Source organism: Hippopotamus amphibius, chromosome 3, assembly GCF_030028045.1.
Source record: "Hippopotamus amphibius kiboko isolate mHipAmp2 chromosome 3, mHipAmp2.hap2, whole genome shotgun sequence".
NCBI classification, from domain to species: domain Eukaryota; kingdom Metazoa; phylum Chordata; class Mammalia; order Artiodactyla; family Hippopotamidae; genus Hippopotamus; species Hippopotamus amphibius.
Window position 1 is genome coordinate 18,881,710 of NC_080188.1, and position 19,162 is coordinate 18,900,871.

The 19,162-nt window shown below is 36.4% G+C and overlaps 1 protein-coding gene across 6 annotated transcripts in view; it reads right to left on the reverse strand.

The window, feature by feature from the left end:
• RFC1 (replication factor C subunit 1) overlaps positions 1-19,162 on the reverse strand; it is a 77,794-nt gene that overhangs the window by 32,137 nt on the left and 26,495 nt on the right. For all 6 annotated transcript variants that reach the window (XM_057728421.1, XM_057728422.1, XM_057728420.1 and 3 more), the window contains one exon: positions 227-459. In XM_057728421.1, coding sequence (XP_057584404.1) covers positions 227-459 — 233 coding nt within the window. The remainder of the gene's footprint in view (positions 1-226; positions 460-19,162) is intronic.

Here is a 19,162-nt window from a genome sequence, read left to right on the forward strand (position 1 = left end):
TTTAAAGATCTTTCCCACTTCCAAATATTAAAAACTTAAATGTGTGATATTCCAACTTCCTCATCCTCCAAGATAATAGCAATACATTTTACCCATAATCACAGGAAAATTATTTTCATCAATAAAATGTTAATTTATTTATAAAACCCAAATTTCACTCACCTCTTATTAATTAACTGAATGGGTACAAATCCTGAACATTCTTGCTTGTATGTAGTACACTCACCTCTTTTTTTTTGCTTGCCACCATCTTCTTATCTGATCTTTGGACACTTCCAGTTCCAAAATAATCAAGCACTGATGTGGGGGTAAGTTTTATTGGTGACAAAGGCTTATTCTTAGTCTTAGTGTTTTCTTCATTCTTTTTCATGTTTGATGTTCCAAGATAACTATTTGTAGATCCTCCATTCTCTTTTGATTTAGAGGCTGCTTTCTTACACACAAAGTCATCTTCTTCATCTTAAATGAAATATAACCAAATATGGTTTGATAAAACATCAATTCTAATTACAAAAGCAACCACTTTCACCAATTTCATAAAAAATATACAAGTGCTATGGGATGCTAATGATTTTCTTTTCCTCCTTCTCCTCCATTCAACAGCTATGCTCACATTTACCAGTGCCAAGTCTGTAACACACCATTTCCCCCAATTACTACCCAGAGTACACAAACATGTATATTTACTCATGTACTCAACAAATAATTACTAAGCATCCATTATGTGCTAGGCACTGAAGATACAGCAGTGAATAAAAAAGACAAAATCCCTGCCCTCATGGAGCCTGGAGCCTAGAAGAGGAAACAGATATAGAAATAAACAAACATATACTGTCAAGTTAAAAGTGCTATGAAGAAAAGTAAAACAGAATGAAAGAATTAGAGCGTGATGAAGGGTGCTCTTTTAGATAGGGTAATCAGAGAAAGCTTCTTTGATAAGCCACATCTGAACAGAGCCAGGAAATGAAGTTACCTCAGGCAAGAATGTTCAGACGATGGAAACTACGAGTGCAAAAGCCTTCAACTGAGTGTGCTTGGAGGTCAATGAAGTGAGTACACCACAAGAGTAAGGTGAGAGAGGTAGAAGCCAAATCCTGTAGGACTTTGTAGATCACAGAAGGAATTTTAGGGTTTATTTTAGAATGGGAATTCCCTGGAGAATTTTCAGCAAAGTTGTGAGTAATTCAGCTTAAGTCAAGTCCTCTGGAGAACACATGGTCAGGGATGATGAAAGCGAATGCAGGGAGGCCATTTAGGTAGCTACTCCACACGGTTCCAGAAGCAATGCTGAAGCCTTGGACTAGGGTGGTATTTGCAGAGGACCCCAAAAATGCAGTTCAAAAGGGCCTCAGCAAACTTTTTTCTTTGATTCAGTGACTCAAGACAAAAAGCTTTTTACTTTGGCCTAGCAACAAAAGAAATCCAATAAAAAGAAAGAAGACTAGGTCACTGCAGGGGAGGGAGGGTTCACTTTATAAGTTTGGTGTTCAAGGCCACATATGAACGGGTCCTACTTCCTCTCAAGCACTCATTCAACCACCAGTATTTGCTAAGGGTCATATGTGCCAAGCACTGTGCTATTCCTAGGTGCTGCCATCTCAAACAGCACCTAAGATATGGAAAAAATCAAAAATGATTCACTCTTACTCTCTAATTATATTTATATTACAATTAAACTATAGCTTAAATTATAGCTTAGTTCTTTATGCTTTACATAGCATAAATAACTCTTACAGGTTTCTAAGTACTAAATGTAAAAAGTAATCCACTATTTAAAGCAAGAGCAGAGTAGACACCTCTGAGGATGCCCATACGGTTCACTATAAGCCCACTTTCCCTAAGGACTTACACCCCACTCCACCCTCCAAGGGCCTCCAATAACCACAGATATATTTATTAGATAGTTCCATATTCCTTGCCGTCACAAACTGGACCAGCAGTGGGCACCTGAACAAGGTGGGTCCAATCTTACCCTTGATGAGTTTCCTGAATTAATGTGTTTAAACTAAGGTACTAAAGGTTTATTCTTGTATTCAATGAGGTTCAACAATGGCTACCTAATAAATTCCATTTTGCTTAAAACAAGCTAGGTTTTCTTCTTAACCTGCAACCAAAAATTTTAATTAAAGCATACTTGTTTTACTTTTCAACTATAGCCAACCTACCTTCAAGATTAAATAAAAAATTCATTCAACAATCCTGCTAAGCACATCCAAGGATTGATACACTTACCAGATTTCAATCCATGTGTTGACAAGAGTCAACAGACTAAGTTCAGTCACTCATATATCTGTTCTCCCTACCTGACAACCAGTCCTTCTCTGCCTCTGCCACCTGATTCAGATGGTTCTGCAAAGGCTAGGTGACATTATCCCCATTCCACTTAGGTACAATAGCCATGAGAATTACCCATAATAGTACTATAACCATTGAGAATATAATCTGAAATCCCTTCTATTTTCTCTAAGATAACATAATGAATTATTATATTATCGAAACCCCAACAATTTTTTATAATTTACAATTTGTCAATTTTTAATTCCTAGATTCAGTTAAGCTGTAGCATAACCAAACCAGTAGCATTCAACAACAAACTATTCTACCCTAGCAGTCTAACAAATTACACAAAATGCCCTTAAAAGAAGATTCAGAACAAAAATAGCATTGCTGATATCCTGGCTTTAATAAAAATAAAATAAGAAAACCACAAAACTGGAACCTCCTAAGGATAGACATCCAATACATCTCCTTAGGTAGTAAATGCAAAATTAAAAGCGTACATACTGTATATAAGATAAGACTTCTAACCTTATCTAAGAGCTTATTAAATTTTGTAATTTTTACTTGGTTTGTTTTATAATTTTTTACTTGGCTTGTTTATAATTTTTACTTGGTTTGGTTTTTACTTGGTTTGTATAGTTCAACAACTGTACTTTGAGGAGAAAGGATTTCCTTAATGGGGAAAGAACAAAATTAAATTGTATCTGCAAAATGACAGTCCTCAGCTAGTTTTCCCCCCACTTTAAAAATGCCAAAAGCAGTAACATTCCACTTCCACTACACCTAGCCATGCATACAAGCAATATAATAGAAAATCCCAGAATTGAATGGACCAAGTCAACCACTATATTTTTCTGTCATAGTTCTTCCCCCTTTACTCAAGAACTTCCTTAGTATACAAAATATTGTAACTGTCCTTAAGGAATTGATTCAGGCAAGATCAATCACTGTTATTTGGTATAGCCTCAGAAAGGGAAACAATGGTATTGTAGATATTTGCAATCCCTAGCTTAACCCTTTCTCCAGCAATCTCATAAATATTCACAGGTAACAGACTAGCATGAAATTTAGTGAGATCAAGACTTTCTAAGACTATCAGATTAAAAAGACTGTTGGCAAGAGTGTAGGGAAATGGGACCTTCACATATGCAGACCCATTAGTTGGACACAGCTATTCCACTCCTTTTTTTTTTTTGGCTGCACCAAGTCTTAGTTGCTGCACGCAGGATCTTCACTGAGGCATGCGGGACCTTTTAGTTGTGGCACACAGACTTTTTGTTGCAGCATGCATGCGGGATCTAGTTTCCCAACCCGAGACTGAACCCAGGCCTCCTGCATTGGGAGCACAAAGTCTTACCCACTGGACCACCAGGGAAATCTCAGCAATTCCACCTCTAACTAATTAGTCTAAAAACAAAACAGGCACTTCCCTGGCGGTCCAGTGGTTAAGACTCCGCATTTCCACTGCAAGGGGCACAGGTTCGACCCTGGTCAGGAACTAAGATCTCACATACCGTGCAGTGCGGCCAGAAAACAAAAGATATATGTACACAAAGATATATGTACAAAAATGCTTATCATGGCATTTGTCCATTCAAAAGTATGGAGAACAGACTGCAAAAGGGCAAGAGGAGATGAAGGAAAAATTAAGGGACTAATACAGTTTAGACAAAAAAGCCTCAACTATGACAGTGGCACCAAAGATAGAGATAAGTAAATACTGTTCATAAAGTGGGAAAACAAATAACTTGAATATCTACTACTATGTTCAACCATGTAATGAAGTCTATGCAGCAACAGAAAATTATAATACATATCCACATTTACTGACATCAAGATATTCAAATGTTTAAGTGATAAAAGAGAGATTACAAGATGTTTAGTGATATATCTGAATCTACCCATCTATGTACTTATAGATATGCTTTTAAATTCACGTTCAAAGATCTGAAAAGAATAAAATGTTAGCAACTTTTACCTCTGGATAGAGGATTGTGGGTGATTTTTCATTTTTTTCATCGTATCTTTTTCACCTGTATATTACACTTTTTCTTTTTACCCTGCATCTAATATTTTACAACAAATTGTCTTCTAGAAACTCTCTGTCCCCTTGGCTTTCTGAGACAGAAAAGGTTTGGTCTTAGTTTCCCTCTCCTCTCCATTTTTCTTTGCTCACTTCTTTCATTACTTATTAGCATCTCTGCTTATTCTGCCACTAGCTTCAGGGACTTTAGGATATCTTTTCATCTAATTTATGATATAATTAGTTTATAATAGTTATTATTATTGAGCATTAAACTCCATGCCGGGTACTCTACCACATTTTTTTTTTTTTTTTTAAGATCTTTCATCTCCTTTTTACTTTTTTATTGTTTTATTGGAATATAATTTCTTTACAATGTTATGTTTCTGCTGTACAACAAAGTGAATCAGCTACATGTATACATATATCCCCTCCCTCTTGGACCTCCCTCCCACTCCCCCATCCCACCCATCTAGGTCATCACAGAACACCAAGCTAAGCATCCTGTGCTATACCACAGATTCCCACTAGCTATCTATTTTACACATGATAATGTATTTATGTAAAACCTAATCTCCCATTTCATCCCACCCTCCCCTTGCCACCCTGTGTCCACATGTCCATTCTCCATGTCTGTCTACCACATTCTTTATAATGCATTATCTTTAGTCAACTAGTTCTCTTATTCAATACATGGACTCCATTTTCCACATTCCTGGCAAACACAGACTGGGCTTAAATATTTTCAAAATTGAACAGTGTAATTCAACGTGACCTCCTTTTTCTTTGGTGAACAGCACCACTGTACTCTCTAGGAAAGTTCTTCCTTATATTAAGCCAAAACACTTCCCTGTGAATTCCACCTATTTTCCTTAATTCATCTTTTTTCATTTCAGTGTTTGAAGACTGCCCTCACTCTCTTCTTTAGCTCCCTTCCCTACAAATGGTAAAACAGTTTCAAACCACTCACCATTTGGGTTACTGGGAAGATTAGATTTTTAAAAATCAAAGTGCCCAGTATAGCACCTCGCCATGTTATAATAAACATTCAATAAATAATAAAGCAGTATTCTCTGGTAAAAACAATACTGAACCAGAAGTCCAGAAAACTAAAATTTTAACCCAACTTCGACTTTCTATTGTTATTTTAAATAATTATCTGGGATTCACTGTTCTCTGCAAAATATTGGACCAGACAAAGTCTTTTAAGATTTTCCCTTCTATAATTCCGAAAATCTGTGGAAAGTCACATAGATTTTGTAGCTACTATACTCAATACTGGTGAGAATGTGATATGTTTGTACTAACACAACCACTAACTATGAAAGTATAAAGTATATAGTGTGACTTTTCTAGAAAGCAATTTGGCAAACTATATCTAGAACCTTAAAAAAGTGCATAACTTTTAGCATAGTAATTCTTAGAGATAATCAGAGGTGCTGACAAATATTTATATACAAATGTATTCATCACACTATTAAGAACACTGAAAATGTAAGCAACAAAAATAATTAAAACTGGAAGGGCTATATAAATTGTGATCTAGCCATACAATGGATTCATCCAGTCATTAAAAATAAAGCCCAAATTTCAAAGCTCAAAAAAATTTATGAAAACAGTAAAATTAAGCTGGCAAAAAACCAAAAGTGCATCACTTTGTTCTATTAGGTTAGCCTTAAACATCACTCCTAAAGGAGGGCTTCTTTTCACAGGCTTCTCTACAAGAGATCTTTTTACAATGGGTTTAAGTTAACAATGTCTTCAAGCTATATAGATCCCCAAAATATTCTATACCTAAATACCGACATAATTTTATAAACATTTTCATAAATACTGAGTAAAAATGTAATTTTCAAGAAAAAATATGGATATATTTTGCATGAAATTTCAAGTATGTTTTCATTGTACTAAGCAAAAATTATATACGAGGTCCCTTTTTCTCTACTAACCACAAAATAAATGGTTCTCCAGGCCCCCTTGGAAAGCAGGAGAAATTCTAGTGAAATACAGTTATGCAAAAAGGGAAAAAAATATTGACTTGCTTGATTTAATACTTATTTAGTGCCCTGTGATTTGTGCACTTCTCCACAGTCCTTATAGTTACATGGGGAAAACTAACACCAAGAAAGTACATTCATGATCCTGAGCATAAAGACATTTCTTACAAATTTAGAGGATTTCATCAAAGTGAAGATAGGCAACTAAATGTGGTATTCTATAAATTCACAGGCATGTCTGAAAGCATGTTGTCATCTTGCCTTGATAACACCAGAAAACCTGAAGAAAGAAGCAGTCCTCCTATCTCTACATTATGACTTCTGAACTAGCTCTTAAAACTCCTTTAGCCCTTGATACTTCAAAGGCTATACCAACATACTATGAACAAAGAAGGCAAAAAAGGCTAAGGACTAGAGCAATGCAACTAGCCACTTGACAAAGACCGTCATTTAGCAGGTGCTGCTATGACCATCCTTACATAAAATAAATATTTTACAATTCTACACAGTGTGCAGAGATGAAACATTCCAAATAAAGTTATAGTTGTTTTTCTTTTTTAACATTTGTTCTTGTTTTCTAATGAGCTTAAATTTGTTCTGCCTTGTCAGAAGCCAAAGGCAAAAAACTATGTTCTCTTCTTCCCAGAAACTTACAATAAAATAATGATAAATAGATCTAAGTCAAATTTCTCTGACCTAGTTGAAAATCATGGGCAATTGAACACTCAGGATCTCCCCCCAGGACATCTGACTCCTTATAAAAACATTTATTTTTATTTATATACAACACAGCCTCAAATGTGGTAACAATCACCACGTAAACTAGCATTATCCAACATACAGCAGAGGAATTGCCTGGAAGAGAAGATTGCTTTGCCACTCTGAGTTAGATACATTCATTTATTTAGAAGGATTACAGATGAAAGAGCAGGAAAATAATGCGCAGGTCTCTAAAAAAATCTAATTCTGAAGTTCCTATTGCTAAGAGTTTGTGATTCTGATTTTTTTCCTTCAGTGTGAAACACACAGAAACCAAATGGAAACCATGCTAGAGAATCTGGTTACAGAGGATTAAAAATAATTTATTTTGCAACAAGTCAAAAATCAAACAGGGAATCTGGGTCTTTAGAGCCTTTTTCTACTAAGTTTCTTTTCAATACTTCCTTAAGTCAAAAATCCAAACTGTCATTTTGGTTGTGGACGCAGAAAAAGGTTCGTGCATGTTCCAAGTCTTCAATAAATATTTGTTAATTAAGTGGATGGAAGAGAAACTACACATACCATCTTTGCACCACTTATGTGGTGTGAGAATCAGACATTCTGTGGTGAATTACTGTATGATTTATGTGGTGAATCAGATATATTTCAGTATAATGAAATAAAACTGAGACTGCCCATCTTTAATCAAGAAATTTAGAGATATCATGATTCTTTACTAATAAACCCTCTTAGAATCAAAAGGAGTCAGTTATATTTTAAAAATAAAATTATTTAATAATTTGTGAGGTCTAGTGAGGTTAGGTATGTAATGACACTTATCGTTAAGAGAAAAAAGTACTGGCTTGTGCTGTGATGTTATCTACCACATAGAGTCCCCACCAGAGCAGGAGTAACAGTCCATGGAAAGTCACAGCTGGTTTCAATTACTAAGAAAACAACACAGGAGCAGAAAGTGGAACATTTTACTACTTACCTCCTTCCTCCATCTCCACTACATCTTACAGGAAAAGGAAAAGAAGGGTCAGGGTTAGGGGAGGGAAAGCTTGGATAACTGGCCACAGTCCATTATCCAGAGCTTCTTACAACTCTAAGGCATGAAACAGGCAATAGAAGGAAACCTGACTGGTCAGAAGAGTTAAAGGAGTAGTTCAGCAATGCAATTCCCCACTTCCATTCACATTCCACTTCCCCGCACATGAGAGGACGTAACAACGCTGGTTTCTGTGTTAAGACCAAGTATAAATCACCTGTATATTGTTTTATTAGTACTTAATGACATTTTCATAACACAATCCTACTTTCTTAGCATTCTGGAATAGAATTCTGTGTCTCTCATACTTTCACAAGTGCCTGACAACAAAATATGTGTCACCAAAACAAACAACAGTCTGTTCATTTTCAAAGGTGCTTCAGACACTCGATAATCATTCCAGTTACGCTAGTGCTTCAATATTCACTCTGTCCTTTTCAATTCTCCCTCCCCATAAATTTTTTTCAGGTCTCATAATACTATGCATATTGAAAGAGGACTGAAGAGCAAACTAGGCAAAAAAGATTATAAGAAAGCATCTAGCTCTTATAACGATGCTCTAGCCAAAACGAATTTGTGAATGAAATTGCTAAAGGATATCAGTGACCTTTGAATCATCATGTAAAATGGAAGACGTCTCTAAAGATTAGAGAAATGGAGTCCTAATTGCCAAAAAGAGAAAGGTAGATCCCTAACTACAGAAATATAGAAGCAGATAGGTTTGGTAATAATTCTGCACAACAATATCAAGAGCAGGTCAAAAAGAGTATTTACAGATGGCCAACAGTCACATGAAAAGATGTTCAACATCACTAATTATTAGAGAAATCCAAATCAAAACTACCATGAGTTACCACCTCACACCAGTCAGAATGGCCATCAACAAAAAGTCTACAAATAACAAGTGCTGGAGAGGGGGTGGAGAAAACGGAAGCTTCCTACACTATTGGTGGGAATATAAGCTGGTGTAGCCACTATGGAAAACAGTATGGAGGTTCCTCAAAAAACTAAAAATAGAACTACCATATGACCCAGCAATCCCATTCCTGAGCATATATCTGGACAAAACTATAATTCAAAAAGATACATGCACCTCAATGTTCATAGCAGCACTATTCACAAAAGCCAAAACATGGAAACAACCTAAATGTCTATCGACCGATGAACGAATAAAGATATGGTACATATATACAATGCAATACTACTCAGCCATAAAAAAGAATGAAATACTGCCATTTGCAGCAACATGGATGCAACTAGAGATGATCATACTAAGTGAATAAAGTCAGAAAGAGAAAGACAAATACCATATGATACCACATATGTGGAATCTAAACTATGACACAAATGAATTTATCTACAAAACAGAAACAGACTCAGACACAGAGAATAGACTTGTGGTTGCCAAGGGGTGGTGGGGTGGGGCGGGGAGGGATGGAGTGGTAATTTGGGGTTAGCAGATACAAACTGATATATACAGAATGGATAAACAACAAGGTCCTACTGTATAGCACAGAAAACTATGTTCAATATCCTGTGATAAGCCATAATGAAAAACAAGTGTACATATATGTATAACTGAGTTACTTTGCTATATATATAGCACAAAATAACACATTATAAATCAACTATACGTCAATGAAAAATTAAAATAAAAAACAAACAAAAACCAAAAAGAGAGTATTTAACAGAAGCAGACAGAGATGCACTGAGATTAAACTATGCTGGCCTAAGCCATCATTTATTCTTTGAGTTACAGGACTAGTAGATGTGATGAATACTACAAACAGGGATGTCTGGACTTTAACAGAGCATCTACCAAACTGTCTCCCGATAGGCTGTGGCAGACTTTTTAACCTCTGCATTACTGACATTTTGAGCCAAATAACTGTTTGTTGTAGGGGGCTCTCTGTGCATTGCAGGATGTTTAGTAGCAACTCTGGCCTCTACCAACTAGATGCCACAGCACCTGCCAGGTGTGATGATGAAAAAATAGCACTCCAGATATGCTAAAGGTCCCCTGGGAGGCAAAATCACCCTCAATTAAGAAGCACTGATTAATAGCAAGATGGAGAAGTACAAGATAAGTAACAGTGGTTTCTGAGATTCATAAGTAATTGAAAAGCTATTCAGAAGAAACCAAAAAGTTGTATCCAGGGTGCTGATAATGGATCATGTCAATTTTGAAAAAGGTTTCTTTACATGTCCTTTTATACTAAATGATTTTACTAATGATTCAGAAAGAAATACATAGACAGGTTTATCAAATTTGTGGAAGATATGAAATCAGATGATATAAAAAATAACTGGATGAGGGGCATACAAAGAACCACAGGAACAGTATGGAGGTTCCTTAAAAAACTAAAAATAGAACTACCATGAGACCCAGCAATCCCACTACTGAGCATATACCCTGAGAAAACCATAATTCAAAAAGATATATGTACCACAGTGTTGACTGAAGCCCTATTTACAATAGACAGAACATGGAAGCAACCTAAATGTTCATCAACATATGAATGGATAAAGATATATACAATGGAGTGTTACTCAGCCATAAAAAAGAACAAAACTGAGTTATTTGTAGTGAGATGGATGGACCTAGAGTCTGTCATAAAGAGTGAATTAAGTCAGAAAGAGAAAAACAAACACCATATGCTAACATATATATATATGGAATCTAAAAAAACGTCACATGAACCTAGTGGCAGGAATAAAGATGCAGACGTAGAGAACAGACTTGAGGACACAGAGGGGAAGGAGAGGCTAGGACGAAGTGAGAGAGTAGCAGTGACATGCATACACCACCAAATGTAAAATGGATGGCTGGTGGGAAGCTGCTGCATAGCACAGGGAGATCAGCTCGATGCTTTGTGAGGGGTGGGATATGGAGGGTGGGAAGAAGGTTTGGCAAGGGGGGTATGGGGGTATATGTATAAATATAGCTGATTCACTTTGTTGTACAGCAGAAACTAACAAAGCATTGTAAAGCAATTATACTCCAATAAAGATGTGGAAAAAAATAAAATTTAATTTAATTAGAAATAAAAAACAAAGAACTACAGAATTCTTTCACGCTGAAACATTAAGGTCAAATTCTCCCTGCCTTTCACTGTTTCAAGTAAAGAGATTCCTACACAGATGATACTGTAACTAAGAAAATACAAGGTACAATACAATACTAGGTAGTATTAATCTGATGTAAATAACTATGAAAGTTTATAAACTGAATTTTTTAAGTAGATTTTATCTTTCTATAAGTTAGAAAGTAATGAATAATGCATATGAAATAGCACTACTGATTTTCAAACTTCACATTATTCTCTTTCTAGTACACACAGCACCTAAATCTCCATGTTAAATCCTATCAAAACCTTTGACGTTATCTCAAATTTCTCTCTCTCCCAGGAAATGTTTCCTGAACCTCCAAAATAAAAGTTACCTCTCTCATGCCCAAATATCCTTGGAAGATATTTTTATCACTGTTGTTTCCTTCTATTACAATTTTTATTTAAAAGGCTTATCTCCCCAATAGAGTTTAAGCCCTTAAAGATAGGACTGAGCTTTACTCTCTTATCTATTCCATAGATTATCCAGTACACTGTTGGGCACATACAGTGAACAATCACATTTGTTAAATAAATAAATGAGTGAGAATTTAATATTGTTAAACAAAAGTATCCAAATTTAAAATTTTAAAAAATAGATGACAGAATCAGAATACAAAATCCTGGAATCTAACAAGATAAAACCATAAGAGCTTCAGAAAAAATTTAATAAGAATGAATGTAAAGGGACTTCTCTGGTGGCACAGTTGCTAAGAACTATACTATAAGTCCACAGTGATCAAGACAGTATGGTACTGGCACAAAAATAGAAAGGAAGATCAATGGAACAGAATAGAGAACTCAGAGATAAACCCAAGCAGCTTATCTTTGACAAAGGGGGCAAGAATATACAATGGAAAAAAGACAGCCTCTTCAATAAGTGGTGCTGGGACAATTGGACAGCTACATGTAAAAGAATGAAATTAGAACACTTCCTAACACCACACACAAAAATAAACTCAAAATGGATTAAAGACCTACATGTAAGGCCAGACACTATAAAACGCCTAGAGGAAAACATAGGCAGAACACTCTATGACATACATCAAAGCAAGATCTTTTGACCCACCTCCTAGAATCATGGAAATAAAATCAAGAATAAACAAATGGGACCTCATGAAACTTAAAAGCTTTTGCACAGCGAAAGAAACTATAAACAAGACTAAAAGGCAACCCTCAGAAGGGGAAAAAATAGTTGCCTATGAAACAACGGACAAAGGATTAACCTCCAAAATATACAAGCAGCTCATGCAGCTTAACACCAAAAAAGCAAATAACCCAATCCACAAATGGGCAGAAGACCTAAATAGACATTTCTCCAAAGAAGACATAAAAGATGGCCAATAAACACATAAAAAGATGCTCAGCATCACTAATCATCAGAGAAATGCAAGTCAAAGCCACAATGAGGTATCACCTCACACCAATCAGAATGGCCATCATCACAAAGTCTGGAAACAACAAATGTTGGAGAGGGTGTGGAGAAAAGGGAACTCTCCTGCACCATTGGTGGGAATGTAAGTTGGTACAGCCACTATGGAAAACAATTTGGAGGTTCCTTAAAAAACTACAAATAGAACTTCCATATGACCCAGTAATCCCACTACTGGGCATATACCCAAAGAAAACCATAATCCCAAAAGAAACATGTACCATAATGTTCACTGCAGCACTATTTACAATAGCCAGGACATGGAAGCAACCTAAATGCCCATCAACAAATGAATGGATAAAGATGTGGCATATATACACAATGGAATATTACTCGGCTATAAAAAGGGATGAGATGGAGCTATATGTAATGAGGTGAATAGACCCAGAGTCTGCCATACAGAGTGAAGTAAGTCAGAAAGAGAAAGACAAATATTGTATGCTAACTCACATATACAGAATCTAAAAATGGTACTGATGAACTCAGTGACAAGAACAAGGATGCAGATACAGAGAATGGACTGGAGAACTCGAGGTTTGGGAGGGGGCGGGGGGTGAAGGGGAAGCTGAGACGAAGCGAGAGAGTAGCACAGACATATATATACTACTAACTGTAAAATAGATAGTCAGTGGGAAGTTGTTGTATAACAAAGGGAGTCCCACTCGAGGATGGAAGATGCCTTAGAGGACTGGGACAGGGAGGGTGGGGGGGACTCGAGGGAGGGTGGGGGGGGAGTCAAGGAAGGGAGGGAATATGGGGATATGTGTATAAAAACAGATGATTGAACTTGGTGTACCCCCCAAAAAATAATAAATAAATAAATAAAATTTTTTTAAAAAGTTAAAAGAAAAAACCCAAAAAAAAACCAACAACAACAACAAAAAAACAGATGATTGAACTTGGTGTACCCCCCAAAAAATAATAAATAAATAAAATTTAAAAAAAAAAAGAATAAACAAATGGGACCTAATGAAACTTAAAAGCTTTTGCACAGCGAAAGAATCCATAAACAAGACAAGAAGACAACCCTCAGAATGGGAGGAAATAGTTGCCAATGAAGCAACGGACAAAGGATTAATCTCCAAAATACACAAGCAGCTCATACAGCTTAATACCAAAAAAGCAAATAACCCAATCCGCAAATGGGCAGAAGACCTAAATAGACATTTCTCCAAAGAAGACATACAGAAGGCCAACAAACAAAGGAAAAGATGCTCAACATCACTAATTATTAGAGAAACACAGGTCAAAGCCACAATGAGGTATCACCTCACACCAATCAGAATGGCCATCATCACAAAATCTAGAGACAATAAATGTTGGAGAGGATGTGGAGAAAAGGGAACTCTCCTGCACTGTTGGTGGGATTGTAAGGTGGTACAGCCACTATGGAAAACAGTTTGAAGGTTCCTTAAAAAACTAAAAATAGAACTACCATATGACCCAGTAATCCCACTACTGGGCATATACCCAGAAAAAACCATGATCCAAAAAGAAACAAGTAGCATAATGTTCATTGCAGCACTATTTACAATAGCCAGGAAATGGAAACAACCTAGATGCCCACCAACAGATGAATGGATAAAGAAGATGTGGCACATATATACAATGGAATATTACTCAGCCATAAAAAGGAATGAAATTGAACTATATGTCATGAGGTGGATAGACCTAGAGTCTGTCATACAGAGTGAAGTAAGCCAGAAAGAAACAAATACTGTACGCTAACACATATATATGGAATCTGAAGAAATGGTACTGATGAAACCAGTGACAGGCAAGAGTGGAGATACAGAAGTAGAGAATGCACTTGAGGACACGGGGCTGGGGTGAGGGGCAAAGGGAAAGTTGGGACGAGGTGAGAGAGTAGCATAGACATATTTACACTACCAGCTGTAAAAGAGATAGCTAGTGGGAAGTTGCTGTATAACAAAAGGAGATCAACTTCATGGGAGATGCCTTGGAGGGCCAGGAGGGGAAAGTGGGAGGGAGGGGATATGTGTGTAGATGCAGCTGATTCACTTTGGTGTACCTCAGAGATGGGTACAAGAGTGTAAAGCAAATATATTCCAGTAAAGAGTTTAAAAAAAAAAAGAAGAATCCTCCTGCCAATACAGGGGACATAGGTTCAATCCCTGGTCTGGGAAGATTCCCACATGCCGTGGAGCAACTAAACCCATGTGCCACAATTACTGGGCCACATGCCACAACTACTGAAGCCCACGCACTAAAAGCCCATGCTCTGCAACAAGAGAAGCTACTGCAATGAGAAGCCCAGGCACCACAAGGAAGGGTGGCCCCACTCGCCTCAACTAGAAAAAGCCTGTGCGCAGCAACAAAATCCCAATGCAGCCAAAAAATCAATTAAGTAATTTTAAAAAAGAGGAGTGATTCTTATTTAAAAAAAAAAAAAAAAAAAGGGATAAATGTAAAGTCCCTTTTCTGGACCTGAGAAGCAGAAAGTGGAAGCTCCATTCTATTCTTCACAATATAGGCAGACAAACTACAACCTTAAAATGAATGCCACTTAACCTCAAGAAATACTGTTCTCTTTGATCATACTCTTCATTGTGAATTGTCCACTTACTGATATTAAATATGTTCTGTTACAATGAAGCATAAACGGGTATGTTCATATCAATAACCCAATGTCCAAAATAAGAGTATGCGAAAAATTAAATGCATACTATTAAATTCTATGCAGAAGCTTAAAAGAATGAGATAGGGATCTTTCTGTACTGAAAGAAAGAGGGGCTAGGGGAGTGGGGAGGGAAGGAGGGGAGAAAAGGAAAGAAGGAAGGAGGAAGGGAGGGAGAGAGTAAGTTATGAAAAAGCAAGCTGCAAAAATGTTACAAGATGCCACTAAAATACAAGTGTGTATATATGTACATATATATGTGTGTATACACATATTTTTTAAATTTATATAGCTATGTAAGGCAAAAGGGATGGATGAAGGAATGGAACATTTTTTATCTGAGCTGTTTAATTCTTTTCCAGTAAGAATGTGTTACTTAGGTAATTTTTAAAAATGTTAATCTAAATACTCATCCTCAAAAATCTAAACTTAGTTTCTTAGTGCACAAATCAATATTAATTTTTGAATGAGTATAATGAAAGAAATATAATACACAGTTCTTAAGTTTCCTCTCACTTCAAGGAAATTCTGTCTCAGTCACACTGGGTCTCTCTGAAAATATTGAAGAGAAGCTCTCTATCCTATACAGAATCTATTCCTATTTATCTGGTACACAAAGCTATATGTTACTAAAAATTAGCACACATGTTCCCCAGTAATATTTTCTGCGGCTATTTTCCCAAGTCACAAATTATTCCCCACTTAATGTTCCCAAAATAATTATAACTTCAAGAGCACTATCTCCCTCTGGAATTATGTGCTCAATAAAAATTACCAGTCATAATAACCCACAGAATGGGAGAAAATATTTGTAAACAAAGCAACTGACAAGGGATTAATCTCCAAAACATAAAAACAGCTCCTGCTGCTCAAGATGAAAAAAAAAAAAAAAAAACCTAATCAAAAAATGGGCAGAAGATCTAGACATTTCTCCAAAGACAAAGAAATGGCCAAAAATCACATGAAAAGATGCTCACCATCACTAATTATTAGAGAAATGTAAATCAACACTACAAAGAGGTATCACCTCACACGGGTCAGAATGGCCATCATCAAAAAATATACAAACAATAGGGACTTCCCTGATGGCGCAGTGGTTAAGAATCCTCCTGCCAATGTAGGGCACCTGAGTTTGATTCCTTGTCCAGGAAGATACCACATGCTGCAGAGCGACTAAGCCTACGCGCCACAACTACTGAAGCCCAAGAGCCTAGAGCCCATGCTCCGCAACGAGAAGCCACCGCAACAAGAAGCCACTGCAATGAGGAGCCACTGCAATGAGGAGCCACCACAACGAGAAGCCACCGCAACGAGAAGCCACCGCAACGAGAAGCCACTGCAATGAGAAGCCCGAGCACCACAACGAAGAGCAGCCCCCACTCGCCACAACTAGCGACAGCCCACGTGCCGCAATGAAGACCCAATGTAGCCAATAAATTAATTAATAAATTTTAAAAAATCTAACCATTAAAAAAAAAAACCTATAAACAATAAATGCTGGAGAGGGTGTGGAGAAAACGGAATTCTCCAACACTTCTGGTGGAATATAAACTGGTACAACCATTATGGAGAACAGTATGGAGGTTCCTTAAAAAATTAAATGTAGAACTACCATATGATCCAGCAATCCCACTCCTGAGCAAATATGTAAAGAAAACCATAATTCAGAAAGACACAGGCACTCCAATGTTCACTGCAGCACTATTTACAATAGCCAGGACATGGAAGCAACCTAAATGTCCATCAACAGAGCAGTGGATAAAAAAGATGTGGCACATATATACAATGGAATATTACTCGGCCTTAAAAAAATAACAAAATAATGCCATCTGCCACAACATGGATGGACCTAGAGATTGTCATACTGAGTGAAGTAAGTCAGACAGAGATACAAATATCACACGATATCATTTATAAGTGGAATCTTAAAAAATGGTACAAATGAACTTATTTACAAAACAGAAATAGAGTCACAGATGTAGAAAACAAACTTATGGTTACCCAGGGGAGAACGGGGGGAGGGGATAAATTGGGAGATTGAGATTGACATATACACATTACTATATATAAAACAGATAATTAATAAGGATCTACTGTATAGCACAGGGAACTTGACCCAATACTCTGTAATGACCTATATAGGAAAAGAATCTAAAAAAGAGTGGCATATATATATGAAGATATTTGCTTTGCTGTACACCTGAAACTAACACAACATTGTAAATCAACCATACTGCAATAAAAAAAGTTTTTACTTACCAGTCATAAATAATTCTCAAGATAGGGAAAACCCCCACCACTTTCAACCAAACACCAGCAGCTCCTGATGAAACTGCATAATAAAAGGTCATCTTTGCCAAACAAAACTCAAGGTCTCTCACTTCATTAAACAGCTAAAAGTAAATATATTTACCCAGTACAACAGTATTGGATTTTTACCAACCTACAAAGACATTTTACTACAGTCAATGGTTAGCTATGAAGATATGTATAAGCAATTTTTTTCCTTTTCCTGTAATCTGGGAAACTAATGTACTTAAATACTTTAAAAATCAGTAAGGGACTTCCCTAACGGTCCAGTGGTTAAGACTTCCCCTTCCAATGCAAGGGGTACAGGTTCCATCCCTGGTCGGGGAGCTAAGATCCCACATGCCTCACAGTCAAAAAACCAAAACACAAAACAGAAGTAATATTGTAACAAATTCAATAAAGACTTTAAAAATAGACCACACCAATAAAATCTTAAAAAATAATAATAATAATAGAAGACATTTAATCAAACAAAGTGATGATGAGAAGTACGTCACGGAGCTAAATGTATAACAATTTAGCCTAAAGCAGTCATTGTGTAACAGTACAAACAAAAGCACTGGAAGTAGGTTATGTAGGTTATTTCCTTTTTTTTTTAACCTGATTTTTTCCCCTAATTTTTATTGGAGTATAGTTGCTTAGTAGGATTTTCTAAAGTAAGGTTATTTCCAAGACTTGCCTGGTGGTCCAGTGGGTAAGACTCCACAATCCCAATGCAGGTGGCCCAGGTTTGATCCCTGGTCAGGGCACTAGATCCTACATGCATGCCACAACTAAGAGTTCGCATGCTGCAACTAAGAAGTCCACATACCTCAAGTAAGACCCGGTGCAGCATGAATGAATGAATGAATGAATGAATGAACTTTTTTTTAATAAAGTAAGGTTATTTCCTAAATATGTTTCTTATTGTTTATAAAGCACTGTACAACAGGAATAAAATGCGAGCCACATTTTAAAAAGTAAAAAGAAACAGGTGAAATTAATTTTAATAATATACTTCATTTATCCCAATATACTCAGATTATTATTTCACCATGTAATCAATGCTAAAAAATTATTAATAAGATAATTTATCTTTTTTTTGTACTAAGTCTTTGAAATCTACACTTCACACATACAACATTCTCAATTTGGGCCAATCACATTTCAAGTGCTCAATAGCCAGGTGTAGTAGTTCCCATACTGGACAGAGAACATCTATAACATAAGTGGGTCAAATACAATTTTTAAATTTCTAAAGCACTGTTATATAATCAAAAAAACCCTAAGTACCTAAGCAAAAGCAAATGTCTTTAGCATAATCTTAAAGGCAGATGTAGGTATAAGATCAAATCAAAACATAAGAATAACAGTTAATACTTACTGAGCACTTCAGTAATGTGCCAGACCCTATTTTAAGTGTTTTTCAAGCATTTTCTCATTTGATCAAGTACAAAGGCCTCTGATGTAGGCACTAGTAATACCCCCATCTTACAAACAAGAAAACTAAGACACAGGGAAGGTAAACGAAGGTTTAACCCAGGCAGGAAGTTTAACTCAAGAGCTCATGCTCTTAAACACTGCACACGATATACTGGAAGGGGGAAAAAAAAGTTGGTTTATTAAAGATAAATTATGGATAGTAA